Source organism: Taudactylus pleione, unplaced genomic scaffold (genome assembly GCF_031769625.1).
Source record: "Taudactylus pleione unplaced genomic scaffold, aTauple2 ptg000969l, whole genome shotgun sequence".
NCBI classification, from domain to species: domain Eukaryota; kingdom Metazoa; phylum Chordata; class Amphibia; order Anura; family Myobatrachidae; genus Taudactylus; species Taudactylus pleione.
Window position 1 is genome coordinate 3327804 of NW_028285370.1, and position 24116 is coordinate 3351919.

Consider the following 24116-nt stretch of genomic DNA (forward strand, 5'->3'; position numbering starts at 1 on the left):
TCCCCCCACTGGCATAATGGTGGCATAATGTCCCCCTCCACAGGCGCTTCCCCCCCGCAGAACCTATCTGGGTTAACACTTTGTCCACTACGGTTCAGAACCTGACGGGTGGGTTACAGGAACCTCCGTTTAGGCCTGCTAAGAGACCGTTGTTACCCCCCCATCACTCAAGTATAATGATGACATGTAGTCTGATGAGGGTGAACTCCTGGATTTATCTGATTCTGAGCCCCCTCCCAAGGGAGTTGAGTCTGAATGGTAATGCTCATCATGGACAATGGCCTTCCCATGGCTATGCCTACGTACGCTTATTTTAAGGAAATGATTTAACCGCTAAGGTACCTGGCTTATGCATACCCCTTTGCAGACAACTATTTCACTAAATGGGAGTCTCCCTCTTAGGTGGATTCTCATGTGACACGCTTGAATTCAGCTGTGTACATTAATGAGGCAACTTTGGATTCTTACTTCAAGGATTTCTGCAGCGGCGGTGTCCGCTCGCCGCTCCTTGTGGTATGTTCTTGGAGAGCAAATGCGGAATCCAAGAAGGGATTTAAATGCTTACCTTATAATGCTCAGGTTCTGTTTGGCCCTGATTTAGTCAAAATTGTGGATACACTGGCAACAGCTAATTTTGCATGCCTGCCTTGAGCTCCTACTCCATCCAGATCTGGGAGCTCGTCTTTTTGATTCTATCGTCCCCAGGGCAAGCCTAAGGTGCAGTGCTTTCCGAGACCCTCTGGGGCCAAGAAACAGACTTGGAGCGGTAGATGTCCGGCCGCCATACCGGACAACAAACCCTCAGCCTGGCGGGTCAGGCCTCCCCTTGGGGAGCCCCAAGGTGGGGACTGACTTCTACTATTTGCCCAGGGCTGGTGTCAAACCACCGCAGACGGACTGGGTCCTTCTCACTTAGGTAAAGGAAGTGGTCTCCCACGGATATGCCCTATCCTCCCGAGAAGACCTCCCCATCAATTTTTCACCGCAGGCCTTCCTTCAGTTTAAGAAAGTGCCCTGGAAATCCAGTAGGTGGTGCGTTCTATGCTCCTGGCAGGGGTCATAGTGCCTGTCCCGTCACCCCACAGAGGGATGGGTTATTATTCCCACCTCTTTCTGGTACAGAAAAACGTGCGGTGCATACCATCCTAGCCTCAACCTCAAGCTCCTAAACAGATTACAAAAGGGTACCTCTGTTCAGGATGGAACCTCTGCATTCCATTGTATTAGCTATGGAACTTGGAGACATTGCGGTGTCTCTGGGCAACCAGGTTGCCTACCTGCATGTCCCTATTGCAACATCTCATCAATGTTTCCTCAGATTTGCTGCACTGGATCACCATTATCAGTTTCAGGTCTACCCTTTGGTCTCTCTACGGCACCACGGGTATTTACTAAGGAAAGGGTGGTCATGGCGGCCCTCCTGAAGTTTCAGGGGGTTCGCCTGCTTCCCTATCTGGATGACCTCCTACTGTTAGCTGGATCTCCAGAATTACTATGCAGCCATCTGCAACTGACTATATCGGTGTTGTAGACCCTCGGCTGGCGGATGGATTGGAAGGAGTCTTCACTTATTTCATCCCAGAGGAAGTTCCATCTGGGTGCACTGTTGGACTCAGCAGAGAATCTTCTTAACAGAGGTGAAGCTCTCGGCATTGCACACAAGGGTACGCATTTGTCTTCAAGGTCGCCGAGTATCCATTACTGGGGTCCATGGTGTCAACATTTGACATGGTGATTTATGCCCAGTTTCACTCCAGACCTCTGCAGAGGTTGACTCTCTCCAGGTGGGATGGATTGTCCCGTCGGATAAAGTCACAAACGATGGTGCTTTCTCTGGTGGGGCGCCTGTCTCTAACTTGGTGATTACAGACGTCTCATCTCATCAAGGTATCCTGGGCTGGGTCCTTCTCACGACGGGTGCCAGTCTTCGGGGCTGGGGGACTGTGACGGGTCCACATGTTTTTTTAGGGACGGTGGGCGTCAGCGGAATTGGCCCTTCTGATGAATATCTTGGAACTTCGGGCAGTGTTCAAAGCACTACAAGATGTAAGACTTATTCTGCACAGACAACCAGTGCAAATTCAGTCATATAACGCCACTATAGTGGCTTACTTAAACTGTCAAGGGAGGAACAGGAAGTCAGACGGCCCTTAAAGAGGTATCCTACATTCTAACTTGGATGGACGGCAATCTCCCGGCCATCTCGGCTGTGTTCAGGAGTCCTCAACTGGGAATGGTCTCCTCACCGGGAGGTATTTCAGCTCCTAGGGGACAAATGGGGCCTTTCAGATATAGACCACATGGCCTCCAGACACAGCCGCCAGCTGCTTGTGTATGGGTCCAGAAAAAGAGACGCAGAGTTTCTCCTGGTAGACACACTGTCGGTTCTGTGGATCTTCCAGTTTGTTTCCAGTTTGTGTACCAGTTTCCTCCATTATCCCTTCTTCCTTGTGTGCTTCGAAAGTTCAAGCAAGAAGGGGGTACGATCCTGCTGGTGGCTCCAGCATGGCCCAGCCATCACTGGTACTCTGCAGAGTCTCTCCATCGACACTTCGTGGCTGTTGCCTCAACGTTCGGACCTGTTGTCTAAGGGTACTTGCTTTTACTCGGATCTGGGTCGTCTGTCTTCGATGGCGTGGCTTTTGAGACATCCCTCCTATGGGCTAAGGGATTCTCCAACTATGTGGTTAACACCATGCGCAGAACTCGGATACTCGCTTCTGCCAGGATTTACAACAGGGTGTAGTTTACCTAGTTGATGGGTGTCGCCCAGGGTGTACAATCCCCAGGTATTTCGGATATCCAGGGCTCTGGCTTTCCTACAGGCGGGTTTACAAGTCGCCTTGCATCCTTGAAGGTGCATGTTTCCGCACTGTCAGTGTGGTTTCAGCATAGGATTGCTCCACTTCCTGATATCTGCACTTTTATGCAGGGTGTCCTTCGCATTCAGGGCCTGATTCAGAGCCGCTCGTAAGCGGCCGCTCGTTCGCTCTGAGCAATGTTCACAGAACTGTGCATGCGTATGGGTCGTAATGCGCATGCGCCAACCAGTCAGTGCGATCGGAAATCAAGTGCTCGCCAAATAGCGAGTGCCTGCTAATTTGAGTGACAGGATGAGGCGTTTGTGGGTGGTAACAGGGGAAGGTGCTTGAAAACGGGGAGTGGAGATCCGAACGCAGGCGTGCCAAACGGTCAAAACGGGCATTTTAAGGGTGTGCATAATTAACAAAGCAATGTCATCGGCCATGTCACTTGGTTGTCTCTTAACCTGAACTGTTCGCATGATTGCGGTAGGATAAACCTACCACAAGCACTGCGAGCAGTTCAGATGCCTTTCGATGTACTTGATTAATCTAATAAATAGCGGAGATGACGTAGGATGTGAGCAGCCAGGGGGCGTCTTTACAAAATAGCGAGCGCATGTTTCGTTTGCTTGCTCAGACATTGAGGCGCCAACAGACCGCAAAGAGCGAGCGCTCAATTTAAATAGCCGGCCCCTTTTTCTGACCGAGCGAGCGCAAATAGCGTCCGACTCTGAATCAGGCCCTCAGCCTCCCTTTGTCCCTCCAGTGGCTTCTTGGGATTTGGCTGTGGTCCTTAGGGCTCTCCAAGGACCTCCATTGTACTCCTGGGCTCAGTAGACTTCAAATGGCTTACAGCTAAGACTGTATTTCTTCTAGCTATTACTTCAGCTAGAAGGGTGTCAGATTTGAAGGCTCTTTCTTGTTGCCCTGCCTTTATAATTGTTCACAGGAACAGGGCTGTTCTTAGGACTCGCCCTGGTTTTCTTCCTAAGGTGGTGTCTGGTTTCCACATTAATGAGGAAATTATAGTATCGGCCTTTAACTCACCAGACCTTTCAGCAGGTGAGGCCTCATTGGATGTGGTACGTGCTCTCCGTATTTACGTGGCTCATACCAGTTCCATTCAGAAGTTGGATTCCTTGTTTGTCCTCTACGGTTTCCATAAGAAGGGATGGCCTGCCAACAAACAGTCATTGGCAGGGTGGATTCACGTGGCGATCTTTGAGGCTTACACTTATGAGGGCATTCCAATGCCACCCTCTTACTGCTCATTCTACTCAGTCTGTGGGTCTCTCATGGGCAGTTCGCCTTGGCACCTTGGCTGTTCAGCTTTGTAAGGTGGCCAGGTGGTTTTCTGTCCATACCTTTGTATGGTATTATGCTTTTGATACCTTTTGCCTCTCAGGATGCTTCCATTGGGCGACAGATTCTCCTTTCTGCAAGAGCGTCCCCACCCTTGAAGGTACTGCTTTGGGACATCCCAAAGGTATCCTGTGGATACCCTATGGACCCTGCAGTAGAAAATTAGAGCTATGGTAAGAACATTCCTTTGTTATCTCTATTTCTACGAAGTCCATAGGGTTCCACAGGACTACCACCCTTTCGCATCTGTGCTTCAGATGGACTTGGATCTGGTCACTAGTTTTCTGTCTCCTTCTCTGTGAGAGTGTGAATCTTGCATGTTCCAGTCTTCCTTCTCTCTGTTTTCTCCTCCTCCGGCCTATGGCTTGGTACGTAACTGAAGGTGCCTTGGCCTGGGGGCGGGGTATAGGAGAGGAGGCCCCAGTGCATCCTGGGACCAGTGGCGTAACTAGGGCAGTGCGAGCGGGGTGCATGCCCTAGGTGCCGTTGGACCGGCGGCGCGGGGGGGTGCCACCGGCCACGGAACCGGCCCGCCCTAGTTAGCCAGTGTAGCGCCAAACGCAATGAGTGCGGTCAGCGCTACACATTTACACAGGACCGGCACTAGGCTTCCAGCGCTGGTCCCGTGCTTCACACCTGAGCCCGTTCCCTCCCCCTGAGCACTTGCCCAATAGCGCTAGGAGGTGGGCTCAGGCTGTGCATAACACACGCATCGCCGTCAGCGCTGGCAGCGATGCGTGTGTTAAACAGCAGCCAATGAGAGTCAGATAGACTCTCGTTGACTGCTGCAGCACCCACTGCAAGAGCTGAACTTCCGTCCCGCTCCTGCAGTGAGTAATGGGACTGACGTCATGACATCATGACGTCTGTCCCAAAATGCTGAGCGCGCCAGCCCGGGTGGGAGCGGCATCGCGAGCAGGACCAGCAGCAGGAGCAGAGATTCAGGTAAGTATATTTTTATATATATATATATTTATTTTTAACCTATCTGCACAACGGGGAAGGGGGGTGGCTACTACTGGGGGGACCTCTACTGGGGGAGGGGTGGCTACTACTGGGGGCGCCATTGGAAGGACCTCTACTGGGGGGGCTACTCTACTGGGAACTACTACTTGGGGGGGAACTACCACTGGGGACATTATAAAAGGGGCCTACTACTAGAGGCACTGCACTCGGGGGACCACTACTGGGGGCAATAATAGGAAGGGCCACTACAAGGGGCACTGGATAGGGGGGATCACTACAGGGTGCCAACATAAGGGGACCACTACTGGGAAAACTGCATGGGGGGACTACTGCTGGGGGCACTATATAAAGGGCACTGCATAGGGGGGGACTACTACTGGGGGCACCTTATAAAGGGCACTGCATAAGGGAATACCGCTACTGGGCGCACTGCATTGTGGGGACTGCTACTGGGGGCACTGCATAAGGGGGAACACTACGTGGGGCACTACATTTGGGGGGCCACTACTGGGGGTACTGAGTAAAGGGAACTAATTGGGGGCTGTATAAGGGGGACCACTACTGGGGATACTATATAAGGGGCACTACTATGGGCCTGCATAAGAGGGACCACAACTGCATACTGGGGATACTGTATAAGGGGTACTACTGGGGTTAAGGTGCATATGGATAGGAATGTTCAGTTTGAAAATAAAGGGGTGTGTCATGTTGACACGCCCCATTTTTAAGTGGCCACGCCCATTTTTTTTGCCATGCGCGCATTTGGCGTGCGCACATCAGGGGGGGGCTTCCTTTTCAAATTTGCCCTGGGCTCCAAATACCCTAGTTACACCACTGCCTGGGACTAAAAGATTAACTGTGTGGTGCCCGACAGAAGAGCCATCGCCTATACCTAGTGGCGTATCTACAATGGGTGCAGTGTGTGCGGGGCACACGGACCCCCGGGGGGCCCCACACCGCACTCCCTGCACCCATTTTTTTATTAAACTTACCTGTGTGTGTCCCGCATCGGGTGTCAGCGCTGCTCAGAACACCTTGAAAATGGCCACTGCGACCATTTTCCAGCGCTCTGCACATGCGCAGTAAACTCCGGGCACACTCTAGTGCCCGGAGTGTATTAAGGCTCTGGTGGCTGACCAGCCATGTCAGTCGGCTGCCAGCCACCAGAAAGAGAAGAGGGGGCCCCGCATGGTGAGTGCACACGGGCCCCTCCTCTCTTAAGAAGCCCCTGCCTATACCCCAAGGTATCCTGTGGAACCCTATGGACTTGGTAGAAATAGAGATAACAAAGGTAAGTTCTTACCATAACTCTTATTTTCCAGTTGCACCAGACACCATGTATGCCCTAATATTTAGTTAGAATAAACCCCACAGATATAATTCTCTCTCAACTCGGGAAAATGGGGGTGCTACCACGGACATATTGTTAAATCAAGTAGGGGAATAAGAAAAGGGGGGAAATATCCATAGTGGTGCACTAAACAATACATAAAACATAAGTTTGAATAATTTGTATACATAATAGCAAGGCACTAAAAAGTGAAAATACAGTATATTTAAAAAGAATTTGGTGTGTGTAATGTAAATGAGTGTATTTAAAAAGGGGGCGTACACTCCTGATCCACTAAATGTTCTACTATAGATGTTGAGTATAGATCAGCATATGTGTGTGTCTATCAGTATAGACAATTCTATTTCCATATTGATCTCACATACAGGTGATGCACTAAGTGCTTCGGTTAATATATGTATAGTATGTTATATACCATAGCATATCAGGGATGTTATTCAATAGAGAAGAGGAAATAACAATTCTCCAAAATATGGTCCTATAATTATTGGTTATCGCCTCACATTTTTTTTTTTTCCAAACACCCAGTGGAAAACAGTGCAAAACTGTGCTGGGGGCATAGGACCTTGGACCCTCTCCAAAAGGAGAAGGGCCCCGCTACTCCCCAACTCCTCAGAGCCAAAAGGTCAACTGAGGAGAAAAGGGTCTTCGGATCTCACCTCGCCGAAGCTTGAGGAGACCCCTTGAGTCCCCGACCCCCGGAGCCAAAAGGCCCCTTAGGGGGCAAGGGTCTTCAGACTTCCCTCCGCCTCACGGCTCGGGGTCGTCCCTTTCTCCCCAGGGTTGGCCGAAGCTTCCCCCTGGGGAACGAACAAAAACCTTCAGCCCTCCCCAGAAGGAGAGGGCCATGGCTACAAGGGGAGAGGGTGGCCCATAAGGGTCTCACCTAAACCCCATCAAAACACGTGACACAACACACAAATAATATAAAAATGTGTGGTGAAGGTGCAAAAAAAGTGCAAACACTCGTGTAAAATAAATAAATAAATAAGACCCCAGCCTTACAGGCTGCGGGAAAAATAAAAATTATCCTTGCCCTAGCCAGAAGGCCGGGGCAAAGGAAAGGTGCAGACAGAAGTAGGTGAAGTACAAGTGCAAAGTGCCGTACTAGTGCAGTGGGTGTGACCAATACCCGTGCATTTTCAGGCACCCCTGGCTCTGCCATAACAGGGGCACAGGGACCTCGGGCTTCAGGCTGCTCCCGGCCCTGGCAAGACCAAGTGTTTCTCCATTCCCTGCCAGGGTACTGGACCAACCCCCTTAAGAGAGCAGGTACTACGCCCCGGCCGTTCTCCACTCCAACGCAGGGGCCTCCTTCACCCCCATTTAGGACAGCAGATACTAGCGCCGAGTGTTTCCCCACTCTCTACCAGGAGTCAGTCCTCCCCCAGCACAGTACTCCACAGGGTTTTTCCCCATTCTCCCCCAGAAGCGACATCCAAACCTCTGGAGGCAGAACAGGTACTCCACCCCATGTTTCCCAAGAACAGATACTACACTTGATCTTAGCCAAAAGGCCGAGAAGCGATGTAAATGTAAATAAAAATAAAATCTGTTGCTATGAGTGTAGCAGCAATAGAGAAGAATTACACTGCACATATGCTGTAACATTTTTTGGTCAAAAATAGAAGTAATAAATCTATTTATACCAAGAGGTACAAGATGTGAGGTAATAACAAATAATTATAGGACCATATTTTGGAGAATTGTTATCCCCTCTTTTCTATTGAATAATATCCCTGATATGCTGTGGTATATGACATACTATACATATATTAACCGAAGCACTTAGTGCATCACCTGTATGTGAGATCAATATGGAAATAGAATTGTCTATACTGATAGACACACACATATGCTGACCTATACTCAACATCTATAATAGGGCATTTAGTGGATCAGGAGCGTACGCCCCCTTTTTAAATACACTCATTTACATTACACACACCAAATTCTTTTTAAACATACTGTATTTTCACTTTTTAGTGCCGCGCTATTATGTATACAAATTATTCAAACTTATGTTTTATGTATTGTTTAGTGCACCACTATGGATATTTCCCCCCTTTTTTTCTTCCCCTACTTGATGTGATAGACATGCTAGCGGGCAGCGGCTGGCATGTGAGAACCTCTGGTTTGCAGGTAGGGGTGAGCGGGTTCGGATTTCTGAAATCCGAACCCCCCCCGAGCCCCCCCGATCCGAGTCCGATCCGAGTCAGGCTCGACTTTTCCCGCCTGACTCGGATCTGAAATCGAGGCAAAACGTCATCATCCCGCCTTCCGAGTCTCGCGGGTTGTGGATCCTATATAAGGTACCCGCGTCGGCGCCATTTTCTCACTCGGCTGTGGACAGTGAAGAGGGAGGGTGGGAGTTAGGGCTGTGTAGTGTAGTGTAGTGTAGTGCTGCTGTTGTCCACTACTTCAAAGTCCATAGGGGCTGGCTGTGTTGTGCTGTGCTGCTGTTGTTAATAGGGGCTGTGTCCACTACTTCAAAGTCCATAGGGGCTGGCTGGACTGTGTTGTGCAGTCAGTTCTCCATAGGGGCTGTGTCCACTCCAAAGTCCTGTGCAGTGTCCCAGTCCTAAAGGAGTGCTGTAGTGTTGTCCAGGGGGTGCTCTGTCCATCAGGGGTGCTCCCCCCAAGTGCTAAAAAAATAATATATTTTCTGTGTTTGTGAATTGTGTGCGCAGTAGCCGCACGTGCATCAACAAAGTAGTGCCAAGCGTGCGCCTGTGTCATAAGTAAAGGGCCGGCTGGCTTGACCGTTAAAGGGTGCTGTAACCCCCGAAAGTACACTCCAGTCCAAACCAAAAAAAAATTATTTTCTGTGTTTGTGAATTGTGTGCGCAGTAGCCGCACGTGCATCAACAAAGTAGTGCCAAGCGTGCGCCTGTGTCATAAGTAAAGGGCCGGCTGGCTTGACCGTTAAGGGTGCTGTAACCCCCGAAAGTACACTCCAGTCCAAACCAAAAAAAAAATTATTTTCTGTGTTTGTGAATTGTGTGCGCAGTAGCCGCACGTGCATCAACAAAGTAGTGCCAAGCGTGCGCCTGTGTCATAAGTAAAGGGCCGACTGGCTTGACCGTTAAGGGTGCTGTAACCCCCGAAAGTACACTCCAGTCCAAACCAAAAAAAAAATTATTTTCTGTGTTTGTGAATTGTGTGCGCAGTAGCCGCACGTGCATCAACAAAGTAGTGCCAAGCGTGCACCTGTGTCATAAGTAAAGGGCCGGCTGGCTTGACCGTTAAGGGTGCTGTAACCCCCGAAAGTACACTCCAGTCCAAACCAAAAAAAAAATTATTTTCTGTGTTTGTGAATTGTGTGCGCAGTAGCCGCACGTGCATCAACAAAGTAGTGCCAAGCGTGCGCCTGTGTCATAAGTAAAGGGCCGGCTGGCTTGACCGTTAAGGGTGCTGTAACCCCCGAAAGTACACTCCAGTCCAAACCAAAAAAAAATTATTTTCTGTGTTTGTGAATTGTGTGCGCAGTAGCCGCACGTGCATCAACAAAGTAGTGCCAAGCGTGCGCCTGTGTCATAAGTAAAGGGCCGGCTGGCTTGACCGTTAAGGGTGCTGTAACCCCCGAAAGTACACTCCAGTCCAAACCAAAAAAAAAAATATTTTCTGTGTTTGTGAATTGTGTGCGCAGTAGCCGCACGTGCATCAACAAAGTAGTGCCAAGCGTGCACCTGTGTCATAAGTAAAGGGCCGGCTGGCTTGACCGTTAAGGGTGCTGTAACCCCCGAAAGTACACTCCAGTCCAAACCAAAAAAAAAATTATTTTCTGTGTTTGTGAATTGTGTGCGCAGTAGCCGCACGTGCATCAACAAAGTAGTGCCAAGCGTGCGCCTGTGTCATAAGTAAAGGGCCGGCTGGCTTGACCGTTAAAGGGTGCTGTAACCCCCAAAGTACACTCCAGTCCAAACCAAAAAAAAAATTATTTTCTGTGTTTGTGAATTGTGTGCGCAGTAGCCGCACGTGCATCAACAAAGTAGTGCCAAGCGTGCGCCTGTGTCATAAGTAAAGGGCCGGCTGGCTTGACCGTTAAAGGGTGCTGTAACCCCCGAAAGTACACTCCAGTCCAAACCAAAAAAAAATTATTTTCTGTGTTTGTGAATTGTGTGCGCAGTAGCCGCACGTGCATCAACAAAGTAGTGCCAAGCGTGCGCCTGTGTCATAAGTAAAGGGCCGGCTGGCTTGACCGTTAAGGGTGCTATAACCCCCGAAAGTACACTCCAGTCCAAACCAAAAAAAAAATTATTTTCTGTGTTTGTGAATTGTGTGCGCAGTAGCCGCACGTGCATCAACAAAGTAGTGCCAAGCGTGCGCCTGTGTCATAAGTAAAGGGCCGGCTGGCTTGACCGTTAAAGGGTGCTGTAACCCCCGAAAGTACACTCCAGTCCAAACCAAAAAAAAATTATTTTCTGTGTTTGTGAATTGTGTGCGCAGTAGCCGCACGTGCATCAACAAAGTAGTGCCAAGCGTGCGCCTGTGTCATAAGTAAAGGGCCGGCTGGCTTGACCGTTAAAGGGTGCTGTAACCCCCAAAGTACACTCCAGTCCAAACCAAAAAAAAAAGTATTTTCTGTGTTTGTGAATTGTGTGCGCAGTAGCCGCACGTGCATCAACAAAGTAGTGCCAAGCGTGCGCCTGTGTCATAAGTAAAGGGCCGGCTGGCTTGACCGTTAAAGGGTGCTGTAACCCCCGAAAGTACACTCCAGTCCAAACCAAAAAAAAATTATTTTCTGTGTTTGTGAATTGTGTGCGCAGTAGCCGCACGTGCATCAACAAAGTAGTGCCAAGCGTGCGCCTGTGTCATAAGTAAAGGGCCGGCTGGCTTGACCGTTAAGGGTGCTGTAACCCCCGAAAGTACACTCCAGTCCAAACCAAAAAAAAAATTATTTTCTGTGTTTGTGAATTGTGTGCGCAGTAGCCGCACGTGCATCAACAAAGTAGTGCCAAGCGTGCGCCTGTGTCATAAGTAAAGGGCCGGCTGGCTTGACCGTTAAAGGGTGCTGTAACCCCCGAAAGTACACTCCAGTCCAAACCAAAAAAAAATTATTTTCTGTGTTTGTGAATTGTGTGCGCAGTAGCCGCACGTGCATCAACAAAGTAGTGCCAAGCGTGCGCCTGTGTCATAAGTAAAGGGCCGGCTGGCTTGACCGTTAAAGGGTGCTGTAACCCACAAAGTACACTCCAGTCCAAACCCAAAAAAAAATTATTTTCTGTGTTTAGCCGCACGTATATATCAAATCGATATAACATAAATGGAGGACCAAACTTTCTCCGATAAAAATAAAATAGAGAAAGATCAAGAACCACTTCCTCCTAGTGCTGAAGCTGCTGCCACTAGTCATGACATAGACGATAACATGCCATCAACGTCGTCTGCCAAGGCCGATGCCCAATGTCATAGTAGAGGGCACATACAATCCCAAATGGCAAAGTTCAGGAAAATGACCTTGAAAAAGACATTTAAATCAGCTGAAGAGAAATGTAAACTTGCCAATATGCCATTTACGACACGGAGTGGCAAGGAACGGCTAAGGTCGATCCCTAGTATGTTCATGACTAGTGGTTCAGCTTCACATGACGATGGAAGCCCTCCTCCCACTAAAAAAATCAAAAGAGTTAAGCTGGCAAAAGCACAGCGAAGAACTGTGCTTTCTAAGAAGATATCACAAATCCCCAAGGAGAGTCCAAGTGTGGTGGTGGTTGCGATGCCTGACCTTCCCAGCACTGGACGGGAAGAGGTGGCTCTTTCCACCATTTGCACGCCCCCTGCAAGTGCTGAAAGGAGCACCCACAGTCCACTTGCTGATATGCAAATTGAAGATGTCACTGTTGAAGTACAACAGGATGAGGATACTGGTGTAGCTGGCGCTGAGGAGGAAGTTGGCGAGGAGGATTCTGATGGTGATGTGGTTTGTTTAAATCAGGCTCCGGGGGAGACAGTTGTTGTCCGTGGGATGAAAAAGCCCATCACGGTCATGCCTGGGCAGAAGACCAAACATTCCACCTCTTTGGTCTGGCAATATTTCTATCCAAATCCGGACAACAACTGTCTTGCCATATGTACCATATGTAAAGGTGAAATAAGTAGGGGTAGGGACGTCAACCACCTAGGAACATCCTCCCTTATACGGCACCTGCAGCGCGTTCATAAAAAGTTACTGTCAAGTTCAGAAACTTTGGCTAAGACCGTAAGCAGTCCAGGGACACCTAAATCCCGTTGTCCTGTTGTATCCAAGCGCCTGCAAACCACACCGTCAACTCCCTCCTCGTCAATTTCCTCCTTAGTTAGGATCGGAAGTAGTCCTGCAGGCCATGTCACTGGCATGACTGACTCTCCTATCCGGGATTCCTCCGGAGGATCCTGCATTGCTACGCCTACTGCTGCCGCTGCTGCTGTTGCTGCTGCTGGGAGTCGTTCATCATCCCAGAGAGGAAGTAGGAACACCACTACTTTTACTAAACAATTGACCCTCCAACAGTCCTTAGCGAGGAGGATGAAGTACGACAGCAGTCATCCTGAAGCAAAACGTATAACTGAGGCCTTGACTGCTATGTTGGTGTTAGACGTGCGTCCGGTATCCGCCATAAGTGCAGTGGGATTTAGACAATTGATGGAGGTAGTGTGTCCCCGGTTCCAAATCCCGTCTAGATTCCACTTCACTAGGCAGGCGATACCGAGACTGTACAGAAACGTCAGAAAAAGTGTCCTCAGTGTCCTGAAAAATGCCGTTGTACACAATGTCCACTTAACCACGGACATGTGGACAAGTGGAACAGGGCAGACTAAGGACTATATGACTGTGACAGCCCACTGGGTAGATGTATCACCTTACGCAGCAACAGCAGCAGCGTCACCAGTAGCAGCATCTCAGAAATGCCAGCTCGTTACAAGGCAGGCTACGCTGTGTATCACCGGTTTCAGTAAGAGGCACACCGCCGACAACCTCTTAGAGAAACTGAGGGAAATCATCGCCCAGTGGCTTACCCCACTTAGACTCTCCTGGGGATTTGTGATATCTGACAACGCCACCAATATTGTGCGGGCATTACATCTGGGCAAATTCCAGCACGTCCCATGTTTTGCTCACACAATAAACTTGGTGGTGCAGAATTTTCTGAAAAGCGACAGGGGCGTGCAGGAGACGCTTTGGGTGGCCCGAAAAATTTCTGGCCACTTTCGCCATTCAGCGACTGCGTGCCGAAGACTGGAGCGCCAGCAAACACTCTTGAACCTGCCCCGCCATCACCTGAAGCAAGAGGTTGTGACGCGGTGGAACTCAACCCTCTATATGCTTCAGAGGATGGAGGAGCAGCAAAAGGCCATACAAGCCTATACATCCACCTATGACATAGGCAAAGGAGGGGGTATGCACCTGACTCAAGCGCAGTGGAGAATGATTTCCGTGTTGTGCAAGGTTCTCCAGCCCTTCGAACTTGCCACACGTGAAGTCAGTTCAGACACTGCCAGCTTGAGTCAGGTCATTCCCCTCATCAGGCTTTTGCAGAAGCAGCTGGAGAAAGTGAAGGAGGAGCTAAGACGGAGCGATTCCGCTCAGCATGTGGGACTTGTGGATGAAGCCCTTCATTCGCTTTGCCAGGATTCCAGGGTGGTCAATCTGTTGAAATCAGACCACTACGTTTTGGCCACCGTGCTCGATCCTAGGTTTAAAGCCTATGTGGTGTCTCTCTTTCCGGCCGACACAAGCCTGCAGAGGTGCAAAGACCTGCTGGTGAACACACTGTCAGCTGAAGCGGAACGTGACACGTCAACGGCTCCTTCTTCATTTTCTCCTGCAACTGGGGCTGCCAGGAAAAAACTTAGGTATCCTAAGCAACCCGCTGGCGGTGATGCAGGGCAGGCAGGACCAAGTTTGGACATCTGGTCCGGACTGAAGGACCTGGCAACAATTTCTGACATGTCTACTGTCACTGCATATGATACTGTCACCATTGACAGAATGGTGGAGGATTACATCGGTGACAGCATCCAAGTAGGCATGGCAGACAGTCCATACCTGTACTGGCAGGAAAAAGAGGCAATTTGGAGGCCCCTGTACAAACTGGCTCTATTTTACCTGAGTTGCCCCCCCTCCAGTGTGTACTCCGAAAGAGTGTTTAGTGCAGCCGGGAACCTTGTCAGCGAAAGGCGTAGGAGGTTGCTTCCACAGAATGTGGAGAAGATGATGTTCATCAAAATGAATTATCAGCTCTTCCAGGGAGACCAGCCTCCAGAAGGTACAGAGGGACCTGTGGTGGTGGATTCAAGTGGGGACGAGTTAATACTTTGTGAGGATGAGGATGTACACACTGAAGAGGGTGAGGAATCGGTGGATGAGGAGGATGAGGATGACATCTTGCCTCCATAGAGCCAGTTTGTGCAGGGACACATTAATTGCCAGCTTGTTTTGTGGGGGCCCAAACGAACCAATCATTTCAGCCACAGTTGTGTGGCAGACCCTGGCGCTGAAATGATTGGTTTGTTAAAGTGTGCATGTCCTGTTTATACAACATAAGGGTGGGTGGGAGGGCCCAAGGACAATTCCATCTTGCACCTCTTTTTTTTCTTTGCATTATGTACAGTTTGGGGCCTAGTTTTTCAAACTGCCATCCTGTCTGCCACTGCAGTTTCACGCCTAGATGGGTCACGTGTTTGTGCCGCCCACTCGTGTCGCTTAGCATAGTCATCCAGCTACCTCGGTGCAACGTTTTGGACATAAAAACACTATTGTGAGGTGTGAGGTGTTCAGAATAGACCTGGAAATGAGTGGAAATTAAGGTTATTGAGGTTAATAATAGCATAGGAGCAGAAAAACCTACAAATTCTGTGATTTTAGCTGTTTTTATGCTTTTTTAAAAAAAAATACAGATCCAAAACACAAAACCCAGAACCCAAAACACGGAAGGGTGGTTTTGGCAAAACCAATCCAGATCCAAAACACGAAGAAAGATCCAGATCCAAAACCAAAACACAAAACATGAAAAGTGGCCGGTGCACACCCCTATTTGCAGGTGGTGACATGTGAAGGCCATGTGTAGGGCATGGGGCTCGCTGGAAGGGCAATGGCTACATTGGAGTGTTGTGTGTAGGGCACAGGGCACACTGGAAAGCTGTGGGTGTGGTGTGGGGCACTCTGAAGACCATGGGGCACACTGGCGTTCTGTTCATGGAGCAGATAGAAACAAACTTCAGCTTCCCATCAGAAGCACATTTCCCTTCTAGCCCTAATGGAGCAGCAGCAGCAGCACTGAGGAGAGGTCAGGGGGCGCGGCGTATATCAGCATAGCTAACCTGTGTCACCTAACTCTACGGTGCGGATTCTGTACTACTACAGAGCAAACAAGCATCTGCTCCAGGCCCAGGGTGCAGCCTTTTAGGGCGTACAAGAGATGCAGCCACGTCATTGCTGCACCTTGCCAATTTAATAAAAAAAAGATTGGACCACTGATCTGGCTCCAGTTTTCCCGTGGGACCCTCCCCCCTCTTACTAATTTCCTGCGACACCCCTCTCCCTGCTGAGCCAACCTGTCTGCCACCTCGGAAGTCAGCAAATTTGGTACACAGGCTTATTGCAGAGTATGATGTGAATGTGCATTAATAGAGTACATGGGGCTACACTAACAGGGGTATTCAATATGGGTGCGATAACATCGTTTTTGCATTAATATCGCAATTATGACATCATTATCGCAGATTTTACTTTTACACTGTATTCAATATCAAAGCCTTATCGCAGTTTTGAGAAGTCTTTGATAAAAAACGGTGATAACGTTTCACCATTGAATAGGTGTCGAAAAAAAGTGCAAAATTGGGGTTTAGGGGTGCAGGCTTAAAAAAAATAGCCTGCACCCCTGAGATTGACATTTAAATAAGAACTGTGTCAAAAAAAGTAAAAAAAAAAAAAAAAAAAATAGGGACACCCCAAAAATTTAATTTCAAAATTGGGGTGCAAAAAAAAAAAAAAGAGAAAAAATAGTTAAACAATAGGGAAATAGGTTCAGGGCTATTCTGCAAGTATGCGGCAGGTGTTTTGAAGAATAGATTTATAGCGGCAGGTGCACAAATGCAGAATTTTAAAAAACTTACTTTAGGGACATCAAAATATGCTAGTACCCATTTTCATGTACCCCAAATTTGAAATAACCTAAGTGCTCTTCTGCATCACTTCTTCAATGTCGGGAAAAAAACACCTGCTGCGGCTATTTAAATCCCTGACTTTCAATTAAAGGCTAAAACGGGGGTACCCATAGTGTTCCCCCATGTTTTTACAACTTTAGGGAGGTCTTACAATTATTTTAAGGAAAAATTTGTAACTTTACGCAAATTCAACTTCGGAGTTTCCCGTTTTCGTTAATTTTATATTGAATACGGGGATAAGCGGGAGCGCGCACCAGACTTAACGCAGAAAAAAACTCCGATATGAAACGTTAACTGCGGCAGTGAAGTTAACATTTCATATTGAATACCCCTCTAGGTGGTAATAACTTCAGAAAACTAAGTTCATGGACTTGCCCTGATTTATCTTTGCTTATTATTACAAGGAGCTCACTATTGCCCCAGAATGACTCTCTTTGGTGTGAGAGAACTAGTGATCCGGGCAGCAGGTACAGTACATGTGCGCAGAGAAATATGGGGCCCAGTACAGAGGAATTAGGCTGTGTTTCTGGCCACAGCAGGCTCCCAGGCAGTCTGGCCCCCTTAGTGTTGTACCCCCCATAACTCTCTGATGGAGCCCCTGCATGTGCATGATGGAGACCCTGTGTCAGATATCTGACCTGCCATGGTTATGCAAATCAGTGATGTCACAGTGGCCAGTGATGTCATAACACAGGACAGCCAGTGAGGCTCACCCTCAGCAGAGACTTGCATTATAGTTACAGAATCCTAGCAAGGTGTATTGTTTTTATTATAAAGCACATTTTCTCTAATTCTACTACTGGAGAAGCATCTGAGAGGCTGTAACTCTAAATGTGAGGCTTCATGGCCTCGTCTAGGTAAGTGACTGTCTGTGTTGTGTTTTTAAAAATAGGGATTTCCTTGTTACAAATGTAATATTTATGATCAGATTTACAATTATGTGGAACACCAATTATAGCTAATTTATATCACTAAGTACATCAATACTGTCACTAATTACACAAACATTGATAGCATCCAAAATTGATTAACTTATAATCGTGCTTCAAATTCTTTGAAACAGAAGCTGAGATACTTTAATGTTTCACTGTTTGTTTTTGTGGGGATTGTTATTATTATTATTATTATTATTATTATTATTATTATTATTTTAATATCACATCAATCCATTACATAATAGCATATAATAGTATTGTTTTTATTTTCATATGAAACCACTTGAATTCTTTTAATAGTACTAAACAAGCGTTCTCATCCTCTACACCAGGCCTGGACAACCTGTGGCTCCCCAGCTGTTGTGAAACTACAAGTCCCAGCATGCCCTGCCACAGTTTCGCTATTAGGGAATGCTAAAACTGTAGCAGGGCATGCTGGGACTTGTAGTTTCACAACAGCTGGAGAGCTGCAGGTTGGCTCTACACAAACTTCTTTAATGTAGTTGTCTCTAAGATAAGTCTGGAAACACAACCAGCCCTCATCCTCCTCATTACAAACCGTCCAATCCGCTTATAAAGCTAAATTCAAAATGATCCAAGGAAACAATTGTTATGTTTTGTTATTGTCATGTTGGAATATTAGGAACAGTTTTATGCTGTATCAAAATTCTGTTCTCAGGGGCCAATGTAATAGTCTTCATTCTAGCACCCTGCACCTGTCACAGCCCGTGCCATTCCTCTTTTCTGCCTGGGGTGTCGCTCTCTGCTCTGATGCTTCTAGCACACTCAGCTGATGTAACACACTGCGGAGATACAGACCAGAGTGTGCTAGAATGAAGACTAATGTAATCTGAGCTGCAGAACTATATATGCCTTATTACTACAAACCCATTACCAATATCACTGTAATAATGTAAATAGATAATAACAGTAACATTACTGTATATATTAGCATAAACATGCTCAAGACGCATTCAGCTGATCGGACTCTGCTGCCGCCCATTATGGGGCATATTTTTAAAGTGAAGGCGCTCATGCTGTACTTTGGTCGCATGACACCGCCCCCCTTACCATAAGGGGAAGTAATCCTAAAATGTGTCTCTGACGACATGGCTGTGCGCTGACTGCAGACGGAATGGGGTGACGCTGTGCGCTGACTGCAGGCGGCATGGGGTGACGCTGTGCGCTGGCTGCAGGCGGCATGGGGTGATGCTGTGCACTGACTGCAGGCAGCATGGGGTGACGCTGTGCGCTGACTGCAGGTGGCATGGGGTGATGCCGTGCCCTTACTGCAGGCGGCATGGGGTGATGCTGTGCGCTGACTGCAGGTGGCATGGGGTGATGTTGTGCCCTGACTGCAAGTGACATGGGGTGACACTGTGCGCTGACTGCAGGCGGCATGGGGTGATGCTGTGCACTGACTGCAGGTGGCATGGGGTGATGCTTGTCACTTAGTGACTCCTCTCAGAGGCAGAGTCACTCGGTTGGCATTGGGCTCAGCTGCAGGGCTGCGGGCAGGGGAGGGACTTGTTTCCCCTTCATATATAACTGACTGAACTCAGTACCGCCGCATTCCAGCTCACTTTAACCCCTGCTTATCTGGTCCCATAAAAATAGCTACACTATCCACAAAGGTAAGTTTATACAGCAGCAGCACCTTGAGATCCACAGAACTTATTATATATGACATATACATAAAGGAGGATTATTATTTGCACTTATAATTTACAATTTTGTTTTTGCATCTCTATCTTTAGTAAGAGAAAGCGGAAGACTAATAGAGATTTGGCATCAAGCTCATCGCTAGAAGCCGATCCAGGTAAGTCAGGAGCCAGAAGTCTTTATTAACCTTCAGTAATATACCTGTAATTATGACATAGAGTAAAGCTGGGTACACACCTGGTTGAGCATCGCTCTCTCTACCCTCTGTCTCACAACTACATTCCCTCACCTATCTTGCATGTACTTGTTCTGGTTTAATGTGTGATTTGTGTTTTGTATGAAGAACACACCATACATAACGTCTTGCCTTGCTTCCACAGCATGCATTTTCTGTGGTCGTGCAGAAAATGACGTGCCCAAGTATGGAGAGCTGCTGCATAACGCCAAGGAGAAGCTGACTGTCCACCACTACTGCCTGGTAAGTATGGAAAGTAATGATGGATGAGCATCAGTTATAGCAGCTGAAAGCAGCCTGTTACACAGTAAGGTGCACATTTATCACAATCTGCTATATTTATGCAAATGTGATAATCATTTTGTCCTATGGGCCTGATTCAGCTTGGAACGCAAGTCTGCGGATGCACACGCACCCTGCCGATGTTTGCGTTCTGCGCATGCGTATGCATCACAGTGTGCGAAGCGGCCGCTGCGATTGCGAGGGGCAGTGGTCAAAGGAACGCAGATATGCCAGTGCGTTTGAATGCCATTACAGCGGCGTGCATAATTAAGCCCCTGCGACGGCACACGCAGCCTGAGCTCTAGGTACTGACAGGAAGTTTAGCAATTTCTGAGTCAGGTCAGCTCTACCACAACTGTGCGTCTGGGTCCGATGTTACTCTGTGTTACCGGTGCTTTCGCAGACTACCAAGGTATTGCGGAAGTGGGCAGCTTACTGAAGTGGTGGGTGTGTGAGTATACTGCTGCGATCGCAATGCATTCATAGCATATTTTCGCAGCGGCCGGGTGCGTGCGATTACAGACTTGCAATCCGTCCTGAATCAGGCCCTATATTCACAAGGTGATAATGTAAATGTTTACTCAAATGTCTCAATCTCCTCTACCCGGGAGGCCAATGCTGATAAGAGCCAAGTCACGGTAAGCCTTTGAAGCAGAGAGATGGCTTGTGGGTGTTTTGGGCAGGGATGTAAAGAGATGGGCCCCGGAGAGGGGTGTGTCCTAATTGTGGGAGGCATGGCTAAGCACCCTTAGGTTAAAAATACCCCTTTTTGTGAGCCCCTCAGCCTAGCATAAAGCCATGGGGTTGGGGGGGCGCGATAAGTGTGATAGCTCCCCCCACATAAAGGCAACAAATTATTCTACCAAATGAAACCATACATTTTCTGTTAATTAAAATGGTGGAAAAATTTAAAAAAACATATTTTGTTTCATTTTTAACTTTAGGCATTAAATATTATTGGAGCCCTCCCCTAAGGATATGTAGTTATCTGCACAGTTTCATTAACATGCTAAGTGCATAAAACATGATAAAACTATATTGGAGCATATGTTAGAGATATAAGTCTTCCTAATTGTTATAGATAATGCAGCAGTGGTGACAGCCATAAGTACATCTCCCCTCTCTCCTATCCAGTTACTATCCAGCGGTGTGCTGCAGAGGGGCAGTGACAGGCAAGGCTTCTATGGCTTCCTGTACCCAGATGTGCGGAAGGCAGCCAGCCGGGCAGCAGAGCAGGTGAGGAGCCGATCGTGCTGATACTTTCTCATGTCATGTGAAGTCACCGGAGAACTGAATGACACATATTGGGCCTAATTGGGAGTTTATTCTATTCCCTGATAATCCACAAAGAATAAAATAAATAGCTTTGTGATGCCGCAGTGAGAACGGCTCCGCCTGGAGCTGCGGTGCAGAATGACTGTGGTACTGACGTGACCAGAAAGGTCAAAAGCCACTCAGCCAATCAGAAGTGTTTTCCCAAGGTGGCCGACAGATTCTGGGGAGTCGTATTTATATAAAATGTTTTGGTGTATGGACCTAATTCAGAGGTGAATGCATTGCAGGTGTTGGCGCAGTTGGCCACTGTGCTTTTTTTACTGTTCATGTGTCCTGATGGTTTACCGACTGTGGTTGTAGTGAGTATTTGGATGCAGAGCAGACAATGGGTGCTTGTGGAAAGAAACAGAGTGATGCCGCCTGTCAGCGGTAATGCAGATCTCTTTGCTTCCTCGAGCCAGTGTGCTGCTAAATGCACATGTGTGATCCAGCTTGCCAGTTCCTGCATGCACAGAGGACTGGAAGCTCAGACATATGCACTTGCACTTCACCAAAATAAAAAAAAGAAAGAAAAAAGATTAACGTGCCATAGGTCTCTCTATAGGACGGCCGATCAGCCGCAGCAGCTATGATTGGAAGCCTTAGAGGAGCTATTTTCTATCTCTCCCACTAAGGTGGTTAGCAGAGGACCTGGCTATACTTGAGTGTTATATACAGTGACTGTTCTATTATTAGGAAGTAAAGGAGTCTAGAACAAAGGTTATTTATAGTGGGGGACCTATTTACACTCATTGTTCGTGTTTTTCTCAGTATTGTCATTTGTTAATCATGTTTTGCAGCCCTGCACAGTGTGCAAGAGGACGGGCGCCTCCATACGCTGCAGCAGGAAGGGCTGCACTGAGACAGTGCACTTCCCCTGTGGCCAGGAAAAGGAATTTATATTCCAGTACTTCAAGGAGTTTCCGTGAGTAATCCATTTGCTTCTAGGTATATAGAACCCGATTCAGACCCGCTTGCTAGATGCGTTCGCACGCAGCTGGCATATGCAAATCCGGGAAGGCAGGCGATCGTACGGCAAGGCATTAGCACACCCACTATGTCTTGGCGTGCGATCGCGCTGTGTATGTATGTTCCGTTACAGTGGGGGTTTTTGTTTGAACTTCTCACTATTTATTCTGTAATATTTGTTTCCCTGTAGATCATTTTGCCCAAGGCATCGGCCAGTTCAGAAGGCTGCGGCACAGGACGGAGTAAGTGCATGTACCATCTGCCTGGAGGAGCTGACCCCTGCCCCTGCATATGATGTGATTAAGAGCCCCTGCTGCAAAAACACTTGGTTCCACAGGACTTGTCTGCAGGTGAGCTATGGCTTTACTATTTACTCCTCACTATCGGAGTCACCGGGAGGAGGCCAACCAGGAGAGAGCCGAGGAATGACGGCCAATGGAGTGGAGGGTTTGAAGCTGATTCCGGTGTCCGCTCTCTGTATATGAAGGATTATGGCGAATGCGGCCTGACGTTAGGCTGGTCGGCTTGTCCTTGCTCGTCAGCTCTTGTGCAGGATGTTTGCTTCATGACTGTACATATATATATATTTGGTATTTCATCTGAACTTCTTACATTACAGATGCAGGCATTAAATGCAGGGAAGTATTTCTTGAAGTGCCCCATATGCCAGAACATGGCGAGTTTCCAGCAGGAGATGCTGCAAATGGGAATTTACATTCCCCACAGGTATATGTAACAATTGTCTTTATCTAGAACATAGAATCCAGCTCCATCACAGAGGCATTTTAAGACTGGAGGGGGCCCATGTGAGGATTTCTGTGAGCCCCCTCCCCCTAAAAAAAAAATGGCACTGGCGCATGCACAGAACATCACCAACAATCTGGAATTTACCCAGAATCCCCTGTGCATACGCAGTAATCTGGCGTTATATCGTACATATGATGCAGCTGCCATGTTTCTGGGGATCACTTCTGGAACATGGTGCTGGCTGCATTTTTTGAAAGCTATCAACGGAATAATGATGTGAATGGCATCAGTGGCGGTGTGCACCCCCCCACACCAATTACAGAGACGAAACTGGAGCCGACATTAACTGTGCATTTGTGTAGCTTAAACAAGGAAACAAAAGCTTGCATCCCGTTATTTTACCTTGTGTTTCGTACTTATGAAATGCTATAAGCAAAATGTGTCCTATTATAATTTACAGAGATTTATCAGTTCTTTAGTAAGCAAATTGCCAAATCCAGCCATAAGACTATGGGCACTTGACTATGGGTCTATGGCCCTGATTCAGAGCCGGACGCTCTGACAAAGCGCTCGCTCTGAATCAGGGCCATCCTTCTGAATTTTTAGAGAGGCCTCCCGGACGCTCGTATAGCTGTGGTTGACCACCCACAGCTATAGCGAGCGGCCAGGAAGATGGTCACGATGGTCAAGACCATCACGACCATCGGCCTTGCGACGAGACCCTTCTGGTAGGGTCTCATTGCCGCAAGCCCTGGTGTGCTTTTGGCTCTATCAGAGCCGAAAGCTCTCCCACTGACATCACTTGTGATGTCAGTGGGGCCGGCCCCAGATGGTAGGCGTTCCGATGGGAATGCCTCGGTCTGGCCAGTCACGCCCCCGGCACACCCACCAAAGGGGGCGTGCTGTCACTCACCATCGACAGCACGCCCCCTTTGTAGCGAGACCCATAGCGACGGCTTGCCAGACTGGACTACTGGACTAGATGAAACAGACAGAAGAAAGCGTTGTAATGTCACATTGATTAATTACATCAGCGATATTACCTCAAATTAACCTTTCAGAGATGCATCCTGGGAACTGGAGAACAACGCCTTCGGAGAACTACTGCAGGTCTACCAACAGTGCGACGCGGATCCCTGCTGCTGCGACCATGGAAGAACTCACAGCGAGAGCGGCAGGTAAAACTTTTCGCATTTTATTTATTAAAGGCTGCCAGTGTGCTATGGCCCAGCAGCAGCTCCTGGGAAGGTTCTCCTGCTCATTCCACATGATTAATGCGGCCTAGACTCTTGATAAATAGGACCCTACGTTTATTAGCTAAGGATCTACTGGGTGTATGC

The 24116-nt window shown here is 48.1% G+C and overlaps 1 protein-coding gene and 1 pseudogene across 1 annotated transcript in view; one reads left to right on the top strand and one right to left on the bottom strand.

Annotated features, from left to right (window-relative positions):
- Window positions 1-1199: 1199 nt before the first annotated feature.
- The window catches only part of LOC148454885 (E3 ubiquitin-protein ligase PHF7-like), a 30276-nt gene continuing 7359 nt past the window's right edge, over window positions 1200-24116 (top strand). The window contains exons 1-8 of the mRNA XM_088460640.1: window positions 1200-1384; window positions 19325-19386; window positions 19610-19707; window positions 20881-20982; window positions 21861-21985; window positions 22220-22379; window positions 22649-22755; window positions 23838-23954. Of these exons, the coding sequence (XP_088316766.1) occupies window positions 1200-1384; window positions 19325-19386; window positions 19610-19707; window positions 20881-20982; window positions 21861-21985; window positions 22220-22379; window positions 22649-22755; window positions 23838-23954 (956 nt within the window). The remainder of the gene's footprint in view (window positions 1385-19324; window positions 19387-19609; window positions 19708-20880; window positions 20983-21860; window positions 21986-22219; window positions 22380-22648; window positions 22756-23837; window positions 23955-24116) is intronic.
- On the bottom strand, window positions 7940-8012 carry LOC148454886 (U2 spliceosomal RNA; annotated as a pseudogene).